Source organism: Gopherus flavomarginatus, chromosome 5, assembly GCF_025201925.1.
Source record: "Gopherus flavomarginatus isolate rGopFla2 chromosome 5, rGopFla2.mat.asm, whole genome shotgun sequence".
In the NCBI taxonomy this organism is placed as follows: Eukaryota; Metazoa; Chordata; order Testudines; family Testudinidae; genus Gopherus; species Gopherus flavomarginatus.
In genome coordinates this window covers 26,201,297-26,218,521 of record NC_066621.1, presented here as the reverse complement: position 1 = coordinate 26,218,521, position 17,225 = coordinate 26,201,297, and the positions used below count along the sequence as shown (strand labels likewise).

Below are 17,225 nucleotides of genomic sequence, written 5' to 3'. Positions count from 1 at the left end.
AGGCAGCAGCTTGCTTGTGCTAACAACTCTCCTTTCAGGGGTTTGAACCCAGGGCCCTCAGATCCAACAGCACAGGCCTGCGCCTCTCCAGCGAGGGGAACATCAGCTAGCAGTAATAGTAGGCTGTTATCTATCTGGATTAACCCCTCGAGGAGGAGGCCCACCACACGTTGCAGGCGTGACAGTTGCAGGAGCCGAGAAGTGGCTTGCTAGGACTGTGACACGAAGCAGGGTAGAGAGCAACTGTTGGAGATGGGTGGAGAGTGCAAAGGAAACTGGCCTGGAGCGGCACCTTGTCATATCAAACCCTCACTGCACTTTTTATTCAGAGTCATAACAACAAGCACCAGAAAACCATGCAATGTAATCCCGGGCCGGGCTGGGCCTGGGGAGGCTGAAGGGGCTGCTGGAAAGCAGCCAGTCAGTGCCAGGGCGCACACAGCAGAGCTTGGGATTGGGCCACTGCCCCCTTCTCAGCTCCTGCTGTAATCAGTTGCTTTAACAGTGGCCAAAAGAGTTTCTGAGCAATTGCCTCCTCCTCCTCCCCCACACCTCCCGTGACCCCTCTCCCTGCAGAGTCACACACATTCAGGGCCCTTTGCTGGCACCAGGCCTGCCTCCACCCCCAGCCAAGAGATTCTACATGAAAACGGAAAGCCAGCACCAGCTAAGGTTGGTCTCTCCCCCTAACCCCAGGACCCCTCCTCTGGGATCTCTGTCACAGGGCAGAGCCCAATGAGGAGAGCACATCCCTGGCCTGGAGCCTGCTGCCTGAGCTGGGCGGGGGTTATCCATGTGGGAGGACTGCAGGCTAGCATAGGAGCTGCTCCTAGTGCTGGGCAAAGGGGCAGGTGCCAACCTTAGCACCAAAGCAAAAAAATAAATAAACACAGAACACAACAAGCCTCACAGTAGAAATGGTTCCCAGCCCCCGCTTCCCCGTGAGGGCTGAGGTTACAAAATGCAGAGAAGTGCCCTCTCCTCCCCCCCAGGTTCTGGAGCCATTATTACTAATCACTGATAAGCAAAATAAAGACCAGGCCATTCCATCGCTGTACTCTGAGAAGATCTGAGCAGCATCGGTCCTTGAAGTGGCTTATCCACAAAGGCTAGACCCTCAGCTAGCATAAAGCAGTGTCACTTTCTGACTTTAATGGAGCCTGGCAGCTGAGGATTGGCTTCAACTCTCCCCCCAAATTAGCAAACTGGGACACAGGCAAAGCAGAAGGAACCAAATGTGGCAGTGGTGTGTTGGTGCTTTGGTTGTCCTGGTGCTCTTGGAGCCACCATGGGAGTGTAGGAATTATCAGACCAGTGGTCTGCCTAGTCTGGGATCTGGTCCCCAGCACCAGCTGCTTCAGAAGAAGGTACAAGAAAACCCCTCCTGGACATTTATGGAATAGCCTGGCTACAGGGGAAGCTTCTTCCTGACCCTTGGCAGCTAGTGGTGGCTTATCATAGACTATCAGAGTTGGAGGGGACCTTGGGAGGTCATCTAGTCTAAGACCCTGCTCAAAGCAGAACCAATCCCCAGACAGATTTTTGCCCCTGTTCCCTAAATGTCCCCCTCAAGGATTGAGCTCACAACCCTGGGTTTAGCAGGCCGGTGCTCAAACCACTGAGCTGTCTCTCCCCCTGGAAACATGAAGGTTTATACCTCTAGGAACTCAAGGACAGAAATCGGCCCAGGAAGCCTGGGTGGGGAGGGGGTAGCCCTCCAGTAACAGTTTGGTCAATGCTCTTGTCCTGCAGGGCATCCAATGGCCACAGTAAGGACCACAGCATGTAGACTGGGGCTGTGCTGCAGGGAACTGGGCATCGCAGCTTTGTGGGGCTCAGCCCCCTGCAGTTCTGGGGCAGGGACCGCACAGGCTCCCTACAACTGGCCAGAGCCTGGCTGCCATAGAGGGGCGAGAGGTGCTGGCGGAGGGGAAGTATACAGAATATGCAGGAATTAGGTCTTTGCTGAAGAGAAGGTCCCCAGCTAACAAAGCACCACTAACGCCGGTCTCTCCTTCAGCAGAAGGGAGGCACCCTCATCGTGGGGGGCAGAGGGAGGAAAGAGAGAGAGGATGCCCAGAAGAGTCAGCGAGGCGTCTGGATTCCCCGGGCCCCTGAACCAAAGCTCTCACCTGTCTGTAGGGGAGGCAGCAAGCCCTTTGCAACAGAGCAATGCCCTGAAGCTCAGAGGGGTTTACAGAGTTCAGGGCATTAAAGCAGCTGCTGAACAAGCCCCTTCTCCAAGAACAAAGCAGGGCTGTCTTTGGGACCTGGGATGCCATGCTACCACTCTGCCCAGCAGCTCCGGGAGCACACAGCACCTTGGGGGGGTCAGAGGTTAAAATGCCAATGGGCTCGGGGCCAGCTGCCTCGTGCCCCAGTGGCCAGGGGGGATGACAGTACTGTTCAGGGGTTCTGTCACCAATCAGTGTCGCTGGGCTCCAGGGACAGGACTTAGTAGAAGCAGCTGGTATAGTGCCAGCAGGGAAAGGGGACGGCCTTACTACTGCAGACAAGGAGACTGATGATGATCTGAACGCTCTGTTTGGACAAAGCTTCCCTTCTGCTTGTGCTGGTATCAGCACAGCTCAGCTCTGGATCCTTCCGTCTAGGGTCATAAACTCAGCTAGTGGCTCCTCCGGCTGTGAGAAAAGTCTCCTAGAAGCAAGCAAAGCTCTTTGGCTCAGAACACTGGAGAGGGTCAGCCCCTGCTGCTGCCTCTCGGGGAGTCGATGGAGCAGACACACACACACACACTCGGAGGTTTTATAAGGAGGGATTGGAGGAATCGGGGGCTGCTCCTCAGCTGTAGGAGAGGGAGGGAACGAGCACCAAAAGCTGCTAATAGGGTGGGTTGTCTTGGGAAGAGGAACGATCTGGAGATCTGAGTAAGGAACTGCCTACCCCCAGCATTGCCCGTGTTTGCGATCAGAGATGGGAAAACCCTCCTAGGGCACTGTCCGGCAAGGGCAGGATCGCACCCCCGTATCAAGCTGCTGCTACACTAGATTATCTGGCCTAATGCGTGGTCTCCCGCTGAGCCAAACCGGAGTTCAAGGGCAGCTGAAAACCCTCCATCAGCCTCCTCCAGGACATACACAATGCTGCAGGCAGAAGGGGAGAGGACAAATATACCGGCCTTCTCCCAGGAGCAAGAAACACATATTCTCCACTTTCCCTTTCTGCATCTTAGTCTGTCTCCCTTGTTCATAGTCAAGTAGGGGGGAGGTCTGAGACAGCCTCTGCCTTTCCATGGTTGGGCAGTAAGGGATGCTCTTGCATGAGGGGTGGTCCTGTAGTGCCCCAGTCTTAGGTTTCCCCAGCACATCCACTCTCACCTGCAAGTGACTCCGTACCCGATCCTATGGCATCTAAACTCCTGATTGGTTTAGGCTCATCACAGCAGCTGTGAAGAGCAATTCCACACAGCCACAGGCTGGTGGGGGCCAGGAACACAGAAACAAATAAATTACACTTATTAACAAAATTAATAAACCCTGCTACCAGAACCTTGGAGTCTGCAACGAGTTCTGTATACCTGGGACCGAGTCAGGACTCCCGCCTGCCAGTCACTCATAGGCGGGCATCCCAGAATGCTCAGGAGAGATGCCAACATGAGGATGGAGCTTGCACAGAACACGGTCCCACAGCGCTGGGATGAAGGCATGTATGTGACAAGGTACCGGCTGTCCAGGGTGGGAGAAGGTCTCGAAGGGGGTGGGCAGGCAGAGAGGGCCTTTATTGCTTGTCGATGGCTCCCTGTTCAGCAGAATTCTCCTTGTTGGTGGCCTGCGCGTGCCACGAGGTCTCTTTAAACACAAACCAGCAGTTTCCAGCCCACAGGATAAAATTGATGAAGCCAAAGAGCTAGGGGAGAGTCAGAGAGAGCAAAGGGCACAATTACCATCAGTGCACTCACAGCAAGGCCTCCCAGCCTCAGGCGCATGTGTGTGTCCAGCCGTGTACACCCCGCTCCTGGGTGGAATCAGAACGGCTCGGCTCTCCGCTGCATGGCCCCCCGGTTGCTGGGGGCTCAAAGGCTATAAGGCTGCTCACTGCTACAGCTAACAGAAAACTTCCCTTAGCTCCCCAGGCCTAGAGGCCATGCAGACTTGGCAAAATCCCCTCAATTCTTCAACTGCTGCCTCTGCCCCTGTTCCGGTGCTGAAGAAGTAGCTAAGTCACTCAGAGCGCACACATCCACTCCCAGTGACTGCCTCTCAGGGCAATGCACTCAGTACAGAGACAGCACTCAATGCACCATTCACACCAGGGTGTCTGAGCAGTTCCTGGCACGCTGACTGCCCTTGGTGCACTGGTTAAACTACAGCACCATGTGGCCATCCATCTCCCCGAAGCACAGGCATTCCATGTACAGAGGCCAATGGGCCTGGTCCAGCTCTGGCTAACAGAGCCAGGTTCTGGAGCTCAGTCAGTAGCAGCTCATGGTCCCTGGATCAAACCCCAGTGCTGATAACGCCCCCACCCCCACCCCCACCCAGGGCATAGCACAGCCTAAGAGGTGTCTCCACCAGCACTCTACTCCAGTTTTGTGGTCACAGGCTTTGCAGCTTGTGGACCAGATCCTGAGCTGGTGTAAATGGGCACAACCCATTTACACCAGGTGTAAATCTGGCCGAATGAGTCCCCTGCCCCTTTGCCTGTGCACAGCTGTGGCGCTGGCTTCGCTGCGGGCTCTTACCACGGAGATGTTGGCCAGCCCCATGGCCGGCGTGGCCCCAGCGTTGCACACCGCCTGTTTGAGATGGCACACAGACATGGCGGCGATGAGACTGGACGGCCGCGTGGCCCCCTTCACGTCTGACAGGCCTTTGCCCCAGGCTGCAGCCGCCACCAGCCAGAAGAACGTGAAGGAGACGCTCACACAGAAATCCTGGGAGGGCGGCAGAAGGAAGGAAATATCATGTTGGTTCTGGTGCTGTGCACAGCAGGGCTCCTCTCACTCGCTCCAGCCCCAGGCATGGAGATGGGAATGCTCTTCTAGCTCCAGGACCTCCAGCCCACCTGGCCTATGCTGCCTCCCAACACCACCTGCCCAGGGACCAGCCTCCCAGCTCTGCCCCAGCCCCTCTGGCTGGCAGACTAGGGCAAACTCTAAAAGATCTAGGCCCAATGCTCCAGAAAGGCCCCTAAATTCCCTGGAGGGTCCCACAAGTGTCCCAGCACCTCCCCACAATGTATGCATCTCCCCTGTTCTTTGATAAGCAAAGGGGTTTAGTACCGTCTGCCCTTGCTGCCTGCATCTAATGCCTCCTTTTCTTGACTTGAAGCCCTGGGCACCAAACAGACATCCTGCTATATCCCACCACAGGGCCTGCAGCTTTCATCTGCAAGCCCCGGCTCTGAAACTGCCTTCAGCCTTTGCACCTAGCACACAGAGTTGAAGGCTCAATCACTTGGCTGCTGACCCTGGCTAGGATAAGGGGGAAGGTACCTGCTAAGGGTTAGCTCTGTGACAGCACCACAGGGAGAGCTCCCAGGCTGGAAGGGGCTGCGGGGACAGAATGATGGCTCAATGGTGGGAGAAGCCCTCAGATGCTCAGCTCTGCCTTCCCAAACTTCTCCTCCAGAGAAATGGGAAGTGACTTGCCCAAGGCCCCATAGCGAGTCAGTGGCGGAGCCAGAAATCAGACCCAGGAGACCTAACTCCCAGCCCTGTGCTCTGGCACAGGTTCTTTAGAACAAGCCCCACAGCCGTAAGAGCCACCAAACAAACCCCAGCCCTGGGGGCTATGGCAGGGATCTCACCGCAAAGGGAAGCCTCTTGTTCTCTATGTAAAGGGAGTGAAATCGCAGGTAGATCACCAGGGCTGCCATGCTGTACAGGAAGGAGAAGACTCCCAGGGTCACGAAGAACTCAGAAGGGGCCGAGAAGTCCCCCATGAGATGCAGAGTTCTTTTAGTGGCGTTGCCCTCGCAGACAGGCATCTCAAAGGGAATCCTGGATAACCTGCCCACAGAGAAAGGGATGGGGAGAGACGCATTTAGCAGGGAGGAAGGTGAGACCTCCATCCGCCCTCTTGGGTAAAAGGAGCCAGCCTGTCTGAAGGCTGGGATTGGTGGGCAGAGCCTTGGAAGGCCCACCCCCTCAGACGGGGGTGGGGCCATGAAACCCAGATATGGTGGACTGAGTATGGGGGACAAAAGCCAACAGGATTGGCGGTGCAGGTCATGGGATAAAACCAGCAATGCAGAGGGAGACACTGAGCAGAGAATCCCCTAGAGCACCTGCTGCCCAGAGGAGACCAAGGAGTTAGTGGATGGCACCCATAGGAATCCTGATTGGATGCGTGAACGGACAAGGGCCTGGAAAAAGGCCCCACAGTCACAGAGAAACGTCTGTCCTGCTCCCCCCCTGGACAGATGGACAGCTGTCTTGGCCTGCCTCTGAAGGAGGTTGTCAGTGTGGTCTTGGGGCTCGGGGGTCATGGGCGGGAGTTATCCACAGAGCAAGGACAGCACGGGCAGTGGCAGGGAAAGGTCCCCACACTTCAGCCTACCAATATGCCTCATCCCTTCTAAGGCTTGACCTACACCAGTAGCCCTGCCCATGGCTGTATAAATGCCGGTGTCTGGTCTGCACTTGCTCTTACACTGGAGCAGCACTTCCCCTGGATGATTTGATAGGGTCGACACACTCTAGGAGCGAGTTCAGATTCCACAGCAGTCAGTCCTTGGCCACTCTATCTATCTGGGTTTCCATTAGGTTGCCCATCACCATGGTATCCAACCACCTCTCTGCTAAGGCTGCCAGCAATGGGGCTGATTCATGTCAGTAACAGAAAGGATTTTGTGACTTGTCACTTCAGTTCCGGTATGACACCCACCCGCTCATTTCACACAGGCTGCTAAGAACCATCAGATGGCACCTGCATTCCAATTCTGTGCACGCTGATTAGACTGTACCCTGCCCGGGCAGTCAGCTCTCCTTTGTCCATGGCAGTCAAGCCCCATAGGTAAACAGGTAACTTTCTGTCACCACTGTCCGACGCTGAATATGACACAGCCACCGAGGGGTGAAAAACTTTCTGACCCCAATCACCCCACCCACCAAGTTTGACTTTAAAGGAAAAGGGGGATTTTCTCATCGATCTGATTCTCTCCCTTCACTCTTATGCAGCTGAAAACAACAGCACCAGACTAGTACCAAGAACTACAGCTAGAAACTGAGCAGAAAGCGAGGGCCAGGTCGGAGCAGGTCTAAATGGGCAACGCTCCACTTGGCTCAGCCTGTGTACGTCAGGATGGAGGAGGATGACCTGACCTGGACAGTGAAACAGAGCAGCCTGTTTTCCATTCGGTGAAATGTATCAAGCAAACAGGGACCGTCAAACAGGGGACAAGTTCACTAGATGCTTAAAACTCTCCCTGTGTTCATCATCTTGGGGTGTGAGTTTGGTGATGCGCCCCTAGCAGACTGGGATGAGAGCTATACTCTTCCATCTTGTGTTTGGAGCTGGGCAGGAGTCTTGCATATGTTGGAGGTCCCTAGAGGAGCTCTGATGGTGCAAGCACTTGTTAAGGAGGAACGGAGGTATGCCCAAGGCCTTGCCACGCTTCTTGCCAACTGTCTCTATTGAGCAGGGACAGTCACTGTTATTTCAGTAGCACAGTTCTCCATTTCCCCCCCTCTCTGAGCCTCCTAGCAGTGCTCCTAGTCAGATGCATTTCAGTGGAGATCAGAGGTGTGCCTCTATTTATAGCTATCAAATGTTGGCAGGCAGGCCGAGATGTGTGGATAGATATAGCCATGTTCACACTTTTCATACGTTTAGCTTCACAGGCTGGATTTCAATCTAATTCTAGCCTCTTTTCTGCTCACCCGAGAGGCCTTTTTGCCGATCCCTAACAAACGGGGCTACTCCTGTGCTCACTTTGACTTCCTTGGTGCTTGACAAAACTTTCTGGCTTTGGGGTGGCTGAGGGATTAACAAATGCCGGCCATAATGGAACACACCATTGGCTCATCAATGCCAGTACCCTGCTTCCAGCAACGGCCTATACCTGAAACATGAGCTGAAGTCTGCAGCAACTTGCTTCCTGACCTCAGCAGCGGTCAGGAATGGGGGTGATGGATCCTGCAGTATATTCCCTCTCCCTACCGCACCTCCAAACAGGTGACTGAGGGATATTTTCCAAGGCCAGCTGCCCCTTTTGCAAGTTTACAGCCAGTGGAGTAAAGGAACAGCTGTGCAGGATGTGAGGAGGAGCGGATGATGATTTAGGAACACTGTATGTGACCTGGTTGTTGGCTATGGTGGGTTGTTGGGACATTCACTGTCTCTGTATGAGTTGGTTTAGTTTAATAGTAGGACTGACTAGGAAAAAGTAGGAAGGCAACACAATGGCTGCAGATAAGCAACTAGCCACTCATTAAAAGTGGATGCCTGAGCTATTTGCTGTGAAGTTGCTATTTCCAGGCTCCAGCCAAGTTACAAGACTTATTATGCCAGTACTGGGAGCCAACCAACGAAACAGAAACCAAACAGTTAAAAAGTCTCTCTCTGCCTTGTCAGGGAGGGGCAGATCGACACAGACACCCATTTGGAGGAATTGAAGAAATCAAGCCTTCTGGGCTTCCTAGGGGGTGGTGGACTTTAGATAAGAGAGATGAGTGCAGGCTGTTTCTTGTTTAATCCTTCTCTCATGTTATGCCTGGCTCCTACTGTTAAGGCTGAACAATGCTTTGGTGTAGAAGGCTCTCTGGCTCTTTGAACTAACCACTGCTTACAAGCTCCCAAAGGGATGAACCACTGGTGCTGAACCCACTCGGACCTGTCGGGGTAAGCACAGTAGATACATAAGGTGATGAAGCACAGGGCCCAGTCTAAGAGTGAGAGAATCATGTAATTCCACCCCCAGGGAAGAAAAGGCATGAGGCCTGACACCTGAAGGGGCACATTCAGAGACACCAGCAAGGGGAACAGGCTTGCAGCCAGCCCATAGCATAGCACTCAGAATTCACAGCTGTGACATTGACACCTGTGAGCTACAAGGGGTTAAAGTAGTCACCTCTGAATTATGATGGTTTTCTCCATACACCCACATTAGCTGATTAAGGAGGATCTCTGAGCCCTCCAACCTACAGAGAATCGAGCAGAGAAACTGCTTGACTGAACAGATCAATGGTTTATCTATCTAGTCCAGCACCTCATCTCTTAACAGTGACCAGTGCAAGATGCTTTAAGAAAAATACTTTGTTTTAAATGCCACAAGGGGGCAGGGCAGGGGGGAGAAGAATTTCTTCCTGACCCAGCTGGTGATCAGCATATGCCCTGAAGCATGAGGACTAAAAGTCCTTCCAGTTATTATCAGAACTATTATAACTGAAGGTGCTGCTCTTATTCGTACAAATACCTAATCATTCTTTGAAGCTTTGCTACGCTATTTGCCTCAGATAATAGTGGCACATATTCCTCTCTTGTGGGAACCGATACCGGATCTACTCATGCATTCATCCATACAATGCAGCCTGAAGATGTCCAAAAGGTTTCAGCTCAGGCATATAGCCTCCTTAGCTTGTCTTGGGCAAAGGGTTCCCTATGCTCTGGGGTCTGCGTTTGAAATGCTCTCTTGGATCAAGAGCTAAAGGGCTCAGATCAGATCTGTCCATAATGGACTGGCTCTCCTTTGGGTATTCTGTCTCCAGGAGATGCTCGGAGAGGATACACCTTTAAATACGATGCAGTCAAAGCTATTCAAGCATTGATTAACCCTGCTTTCAAGGTCCCTAAGTCACCTAGCAGAGGGCTGAGAAGATGGGCCCATACAGAACATTGCATTCCTGAGTAAATCCCCAGTGGGTGGGTGTCTATGTTACTGGACAAAACATGTTTCAGGGGAGAGAGAAAAAAATATAATCAACAAAACACATGACCTGCAGGCGCTCACGTGAGAAAGCATGGCCTGACTCTGGCCCGAGGAGCGGAGTCTGCTCTGCTGAGGTGAGAAGAGATCTGGACTGGTTTGAGAAGGAGGTTTCTCCATTGACCATAACCTTATTTACATCTTGTGGCCTGACTGCAGCTCCCTTTTCTCCACAAAGGGAGTTTTTCAAACATTGCTAACCCCAGCTGAGATCCATGGGCAGCAGCAACGCTGGGAGCCCTAGGGAGGCAGCTGGCACCATTTTAAGCACTATTTACTCCTCAGAGCAGATCTAAGACATGCTGATGTCAAAGGACGCAGCTCCACTGACTTCAGTGGAGACAGATCCTCAGTTGGTATGAATCGGTCTGAGTTACGGTGCTTCCATGGCCATAGGAGCCTTGCATAGACAGGGCTTCGGCAGAGCGTGGAGGGGAAGGCTGACAGCTCCTCTCGCTGGCTCTCCCCACTTGTTTATTTAAAAATGCTTTGTTCTCTTTGCAACTAAGCTGGGCTAGGAACCAACTTCCCTGGCACACCATGGGATCAGGCAGTGTCCATCCTGTGCCCACTTGCCCCAACTCTTCAGGCATCCAAAGGCCATTTCTTTGGATCCGTTCCCTTGCAGCTTCCTATTTGCAGTTAGTTTGGGGGTAATTAAGACCTATACCACCCTGCCTTCTCCCCTTCCTTGCCCATACCCATTGCAGAAGGGATTTTCAAAACCCAAAGCAGAGCCCAAATGGGAGTCATTTTTCAATAGGAGCAGTTAAACAGCCACCCTTCAACTCCCAGACTAAGTTCAATCTGTTTAGGTAGCATTAAAATTAAAGAAAAACCTGCAGTGAGAGTCTTGTTCTGGCAGAAATATCATGCAGCATTGAGTTCCACTGGTTAAAAATACATTTCCTCCCCCCCCAACAAAAGTATTTCCTTTTTGAAAACTGTAATAAAAGCAAGTCAGAGTGTACTGGTTTGGGAAAAGCACTCATCTGGGAAGCTGAGGGGTAAGATATGGGTTCTGGTGCCTTCACAGACCTCTCTCCATTGAGTCAAGCATTGTTGTCTGGCCAGTCTATCTGTTCAGATGGATTGATTACCATCTCCAGCGGCATGTAACTCTGGAGAGGAAGCATCCTCCGGGTTAGAGCCCAGCAAGGCCCCTCGTTACCTGAAAGGGTATCCGAACTGGACAGAGATGGCAGTCATCTCTTTCAGGTCATCATTGCATTTCACAGTAGCCCCTGTCTCCCCACTGAAAGAGCCACAGGATCCAAAGGCAAAAATGGCAAAGAGCTGGAAGAGAAAAGCAAAAGGTTTTGGAGTCAGAGGGACTCCAGCTGGTGACAGTGAAGTAGCAACATGTAACAGGCTTAGCAAGCAGCTCTTCTGGGCTTACCACGTCTCCTGAAATTTACAAGATAGCCTCAGTGTTCACAGGTAAATAGTCCTGAGTTTATTTGGGGCATCATCACAATATAACAATGGTGCATCCACACACTATCATCAAGGCAACATCCTCAACAGTTGCAATGTAGTGCCATGGTCATATGACATCCCTGTCACCTGGTGCAAGGACCCAGCAGAAAACCCAGTCAGCAAGGTCTTTTCCTTGAGTGATAACATTTGTAACAAGAAATCAGTACAGGCAAATGCAGGCAAAACATGGAGAAACAGAACCCAAGGCTCCTGAGCACCCCTGTCTCCCAAGCAACCGCTCTTAGAGCACTCCCCTCAGCAGCAGTGCAAGGGGAGGAAAAAGCGGAGCTGGAATCAATCTCTTCCTCACAGAAGACCAGGCAGTGCTATGACCCAGACAGAGACAGAAGCAGTCTCCATAGTCCACTCTGGCTGAGGCCCAGTAAGCGGGCCAGTCAGTGCCAACTGGGATGGAGGTTCTGGGATATGGAACCTGGCTGAGACCACCACCGGCGAGCCACCACCAGAGCTCTCAGTCACTGCTCCCCTGACCGGGAGCTGGCCAAGCTGGCAGCCTAGCAGTGAAAGTTCTCTAGATCCCAGGAATCCTCTGAGCCAGCCTCTCTTCCCAGTTTGGTTGGTTAGGATTCTACTTGCTATGTTGCATATAACTAAGTATGTACCTTCCTCAGAGAGGACCAGTCACGTTTGCAGGGACAATGAGAGGTGCGATCTCAGACTACAGTCTCTCTCAGGATGCACATTCCCCGTCACTGGTATGTGCCCCCAGACTGGTGCTCTCACTTCAGCAGAGCTACACCAGTTTACCGCAGCTGCGGAGCAGGCCCATTGATCCCTACTGCAGGAAGAGATGAGGCCCAGAGCAGGGAAGTGACTTGCCCAGGAACACAAAGGCAGGTAGTAGCAGTGCTGGGACTAGAACCTCAGTGTCTTACTCCCTGACCTCAGCTCTAATAGACCCCAGTATGCACCAGCCCCAGGGAAGGGAACAACAGCACCGCCAGGATGACTCCCGTAACTCTCCTTTCTAACAAGGCCTTTTGCAGGTTCCAGGGCTGAGGAGGGTCGGCACAGAAAGAAACCCTAACAGGCAACATGCCAGGTTGGCAGAGCTATTTACCCAACATCCGTGTCTGCTTTGCACCACACCCACCTCCAACTACTAGCTGCTCTAAGAATCACTTAGAAACCATTAGGTAAGGGCAGAGAATAGCTGCAGGGACTAACATAGGCATTATAGCTTAAAGACAGCAAGAGCTGTCCCACTGCTGGAGACAATGGGGCTGATGCCTCCACCTGGGGCACACCATGGCACCCGGGGCTCTGCTCACAAAGAAGACACTGAGCCGCACGGGCAGACAGGCTCCATTGACTGCAGCACAGCACCAGGACACCTGGGCACACAAGGCAGTGAACACATCGCTGGCTCATTAAGCTTCCCCATTCCAAAGATCTGTCACACCAGTGCTTCTTGTGGGGGCTCCATGGTGCCTGATCCCCAACACCAAACAGCTGACAGCACTAGTAACCGTCCAGCAGAGTTGATAGACAGCCCACGCTCTCAGTGATTCCTCCTCCCTGCTGAGCTCCTCTGTTCCATCCCTGCCCATCTGTGCCAGCAACACAGGCTGGCCAGGCGCCATCCCAAAGATCTCTTCTCACAGGCTCCCTTCCCCACATCGCTCACTGGCCAGCTTGTGTGCACTCCATGAGGCCCCCTGCACTCGCTTGGCAGACGGAGGAGAGCAATGGGTTTCGGGGTGTGTGGAAGGGAACTGCCACAGGCAGAGAAGGGACCTGGATGCTGTCCCATGAGACCTAAAGCTGCACACGGTTCTTCCCCACCCCATTGGCCTCAGTGGGGATTACCTGCCCAGGCGGATGCGTGAGCAGACTCCTTGGAAGAGTTTCACCACAGGGCCACCTGTGCCCTAAAGCCCAGAGTCAACAGTTCAGAAACCTCCCAGAGAAGCTGGTGTTTCCAGAACGGCTGATGCAGAGACATGCAGACAGGTGGCGTTGGCAGAAGTACAGACTCCATTAAAAGAAAAATCTGTGTTTTCACAAGAACCTCAAACTTGCTGCCTCATTGCAAGATGCAACCTGATACCCAAATCTCTCTCTCAGAACTGTGAAGCTGAGGGCCTGAACCCCCGGTAGGATCTTTTTCCTTTAACGCACCTTTTAATTCGCTTTCTGGGGCTGATTATGGTCAAGGGCCTTTTTTGCTTCTAAACCAAAATCAGTTTTCAATTACAGGACCAATAAACTGATGTCTTGTTTTCTTTGCCTCCCCCCCAGTAATGAGAGTGTAATTCATCCATGCAGGAAACGGTTACGAGTCTCAAATGACATTTCCTGTTCTTGGTTCTGAGTTGAATTTCTCTTTCTCTTCCACTGGCATGGGGGGGTGGGGAAGATGAATGTGGCTTCTGAATAGTTTTCTGGTAACTCATGCAGAAACACTCAGCTCTGGTTAAGTTCATGCACCCTGAACTCTGGCTCCCATGAGCGACAGGAAGAGAAAACAACTCTCTGTGTGCATGTGTACACGAAAGAGAATGAAAACGTAGGCTGAACAGACTGACGGGTTCCCACTTCATCTATAAAGGACTGATCTATGTAACCAAATCCTGAACAGAACAGGCAGAGAATCACAGCAGTCAGGGGCAAAGGAGGACTTATGTCGCCTTGTCCATTCTCAGCCAGGGCAGGACTTTTTCATACTGTATATTTCCAAGTACTTTGCCCAGCCTAATTTTAAATGTGTCTCCCACCATTTTACTTGAGACTTTATACCACAAAGAACTCTTTGACCCAGATGCTCAAAGGTATTTAGGCTCCTAACTTCCACTAACAGCATAAATACCTGTAAGGATCTTGGCCTTTGTTACCCCTTGTTTTCCTGCATTCAGCTTCAGTTTCTTTGTTCAGTGTTAGAGTGTCGCTCCTAGTTATGTCCCTTTGAACCGCCCTGTATCATTTCTTTCCCTCCCCAGGATTTATTCCCTTTTGCTACTATTGGTTGGAGGCCTGATTCTGCAGCATACTGAAGCACTTTCCATTCCAATTGATTTCTGTGAGAATTCTGGGTACTCAGCGCCTCTCAGATGTGGCTAAGTGAGAAGCAAGGCTAATGTTTGTGAGACCGGCCACTGATTTTGGATGCCTCTATTTCAGGGTATTTGACTGGAGACATGTTGAATTTTCAGAGGTGCTGTGCACCAGCAGCTCCCATTGACTTTGGTCAGGACTGAAGGCACTCAGCACCTCTGAAAATCCGGCTCCCAGTGTCTCAGGTTAGGCTCCCAAAAACAGAGGGATCCGAAACCGGAGCCACTTTGGGAAGGTGTCGGCCTAGACGTGTGAACCCAAAGTAAACAGAACAGGAGTACTTGTGGCACCTTAGAGACTAACACATTTATTTCAGCATAAGCTTTCGTGGGCTACAGCCCACTTACATGTTTCCGATGAAGTGGGCTGTAGCCCACGAAAGCTTATGCTCATATAAATTTGTTAGTCTCTAAGGTGCCACAAGTTCTCCTGTTCTTTTTCGGATACAGACTAACACGGTTGCTACTCTGAAACCAAAGTAAACAGAGTCACAGCCAGCTTCTCAGAGACTGTGTGGGTGAGGGCTGGGATGTGGGGTGGGACAAACAATGTGAGTCTATTCCTAGCCCTGCCAGTGACCTTGGGCAAATCACCTCCCCTGTCTGCTTCACTCTCCCCAGCTGTAAAACGGGCCATGACACTCCCCTACCTTTGTGATTTCCGGATGAAGAGAGCTACAGGCAAGCCGAATGCTGAATACATGGCACACCATATACCAAGTACAGGCTCCCTGGATCCTGGCAGATCAAGAGCGTGACCTGCACACCACAAACACTTGGTCACCACATGGAGACATGAAACAAATGCAGTCCCCTTGATGTGCTACGAGATACGCTAGTGCTGCGGTTCCTCATTCAGACAGAAAGCCTTTTAAACAGTAAGCTTTGCAAACTTTGTAATTCATAACTGGTGGTATTCAGAACACCAACGCGGAGCTCTTCTATAGCCTGTTTAATTCACAATGGCCTTGGTGAAATGCTGCTGAGAAGGGGGGTGCATATCTTCACCGTATGGATGGGTATGCTGAAGCTCCTAGGGGTGAAATAACTTGCCCAAGGTCACATGAGAGTCAGTAGGAATAGAACCCAGGAGTCCTGGCTCTTAGCATCCTGCCCTAGACAACAGTTCTTTCCTTAAACAGAGTCAGTACATGTAAAGCTCTTTTGACAATGCCTTACACACTCAGAGTGGAGCCTGACTCCGACGCTATAAAACAGGGGTTCTCAAACTTTTGTACTGGTGACTCCTTTCACATGCAAGCCTCTGAGTGGGACCCCCCACTTTATAAATTAAAAACACTTTGTTGTGTATTTAACACCATTATAAATGCTGGAGGCAAAGCGGGGTTTGGGGTGGAGGCTGGCAGCTCGTGACCCCCCATATAATAACCTCACAACCTCCTGAGGGGTCCCAACCCCATTGGAGAACTCCTGCTATAAAACAATTGTAACTTTGCCCTGGGAACACAATTCTTTCAACAGTGCTGTAGCAGACAACTGGGGCTATTACCACTTGATTCAGTGATCAGAAGGTGGCAGAAGGCTGTTCTATAACAGATCTGTTGAGAGGGGCCTGGGGTTCCCACACACTCAGCCCCAAGTACTGGGGTCCAAATAAGCACAGGATTCCAGTCTCTCCCACGGGAGGTGGGAGAGGCGAGTTCAGTGAGCTGGGGGACCCTGGCGGCCTGGTATGTGCAGGATCAGAGCTCTGGAAAGGTTAAGCCACTGCAGCCAGCTTTCCCCCCCCTCTCCCCGGAGTGAAACGTGAGCAGGGCTAAGGCCAGTTCCCATACCTCTCCCGAAAGACGCAGGCCCTCCTTGCACATAGAAGGGCTGCCTGGGAGGGGCACCGCATGCCCAGCTCCTTCCCTCCTCTAACCTACCCCATACCCCACTCACCAAGAACTCGCCCCCGAAGAGAGCAGCCCTCCTCCCCCCCAGTGCAGCCAGCCAGCCAGCGCTGCGTTGCTTTGCAGGAACGTCACTCACTGGTACCGAAATAGAAAGAGCTTCTGTAGCAAACTCACCCACTGCAGCACCTTAATGAAGCCCAGGGGCTCCTCCAGGCGGCCCCAGCGCAGCCCGAAGAGCCGCCGGCCCTGCAGGGGAGAGACAAGGGCGGGGAGCCACGGTCAGCCAAGCCCCGGGAGGAGAGCGGAGAGGCAGAGAAAGGGGGCAGGGGAGGGAGGGGGCCGTACCTGCTGCCCGGGCTCCTTGTCACCAGCCGGGGCGGTGGGCTCGGACATGTCCAGGCTGCGGGCAGGGCTGGCCGATGCGTGTGTCGCCGGGCGGAGCGCACCCTTGCAGGGCGATGGGCTGCGGGGAGCCGGAGAGGAGGGCTGGGGATGAGCCCAGGCGCAGAGGGGGCTGTCCGGGGGGCGCTGCTCCGGGACTGCCGCCGGCGGCTGCTGCCTCCTGCGCTTCGCCCTGGCGGCTGCACAAACCCGCGATTCAAACTTCTGTCAAACTCGCAGCGAAACTTCGCGGAGTCACGTGGAGACCCCAAACCCAGCCCCCGCCTGCCCCTATGCTGGGGGCACCGGCGCCCCCTGTCCGCAGCCGCGGCACTCCCGGAGTGTCCGGGCCATTGCCAGGCTGGGGGCTGCCTCTTTCACACCCGCCAGGAGCCCGCGGCTCAGGATCGGGGGTGGGGACCCTTGCCCTAAATTCCCCCGATAACTAATGAAAATCAGGGACAGGCACGAACCCATGAGCTGGGATGAACCATTTTGTCTAATGCACAATAATTAGTAATCGATGATTAGTGAATTTAGCGTAGCA

At 52.8% G+C, this 17,225-nt stretch overlaps 1 protein-coding gene across 2 annotated transcripts; it reads right to left on the bottom strand.

The window, feature by feature from the left end:
• Positions 1-293: 293 nt before the first annotated feature.
• SYPL2 (synaptophysin like 2) lies at positions 294-16,870 on the bottom strand. 2 transcript variants are annotated; one of them, XM_050956425.1, is made up of 6 exons: positions 16,643-16,870; positions 16,472-16,543; positions 11,060-11,184; positions 5,770-5,971; positions 4,703-4,894; positions 294-3,867 (listed from the first exon to the last, which is right to left on the bottom strand). In XM_050956425.1, the coding sequence occupies exons 1-6, from the start codon at positions 16,688-16,690 to the stop codon at positions 3,739-3,741; spliced, it is 768 nt and encodes a 255-aa protein (XP_050812382.1). In that variant the 5' UTR covers positions 16,691-16,870; the 3' UTR covers positions 294-3,738. The 2 variants fall into 2 exon arrangements, with proteins under 2 accessions (XP_050812382.1, XP_050812383.1); XM_050956426.1 differs by lacking the exon at positions 16,643-16,870 and adding an exon at positions 15,092-15,200.
• Between the last annotated feature and the right edge of the window lie 355 nt (positions 16,871-17,225).

Coding starts and splice junctions, on each gene's coding strand:
- SYPL2 (XM_050956425.1), bottom strand. CDS start 16,690: ATGTCCGAGCCCACCGCCCCGGCTGGTGACAAGGAGCCCGGGCAGCAG. Junction 16,544..16,642: donor ACAAGGAGCCCGGGCAGCAG/GTACGGCCCCCT, acceptor TCTCCCCTGCAG/GGCCGGCGGCTCTTCGGGCT. Junction 11,185..16,471: donor TCATTAAGGTGCTGCAGTGG/GTGAGTTTGCTA, acceptor TTTCTCTTCCAG/CTCTTTGCCATTTTTGCCTT.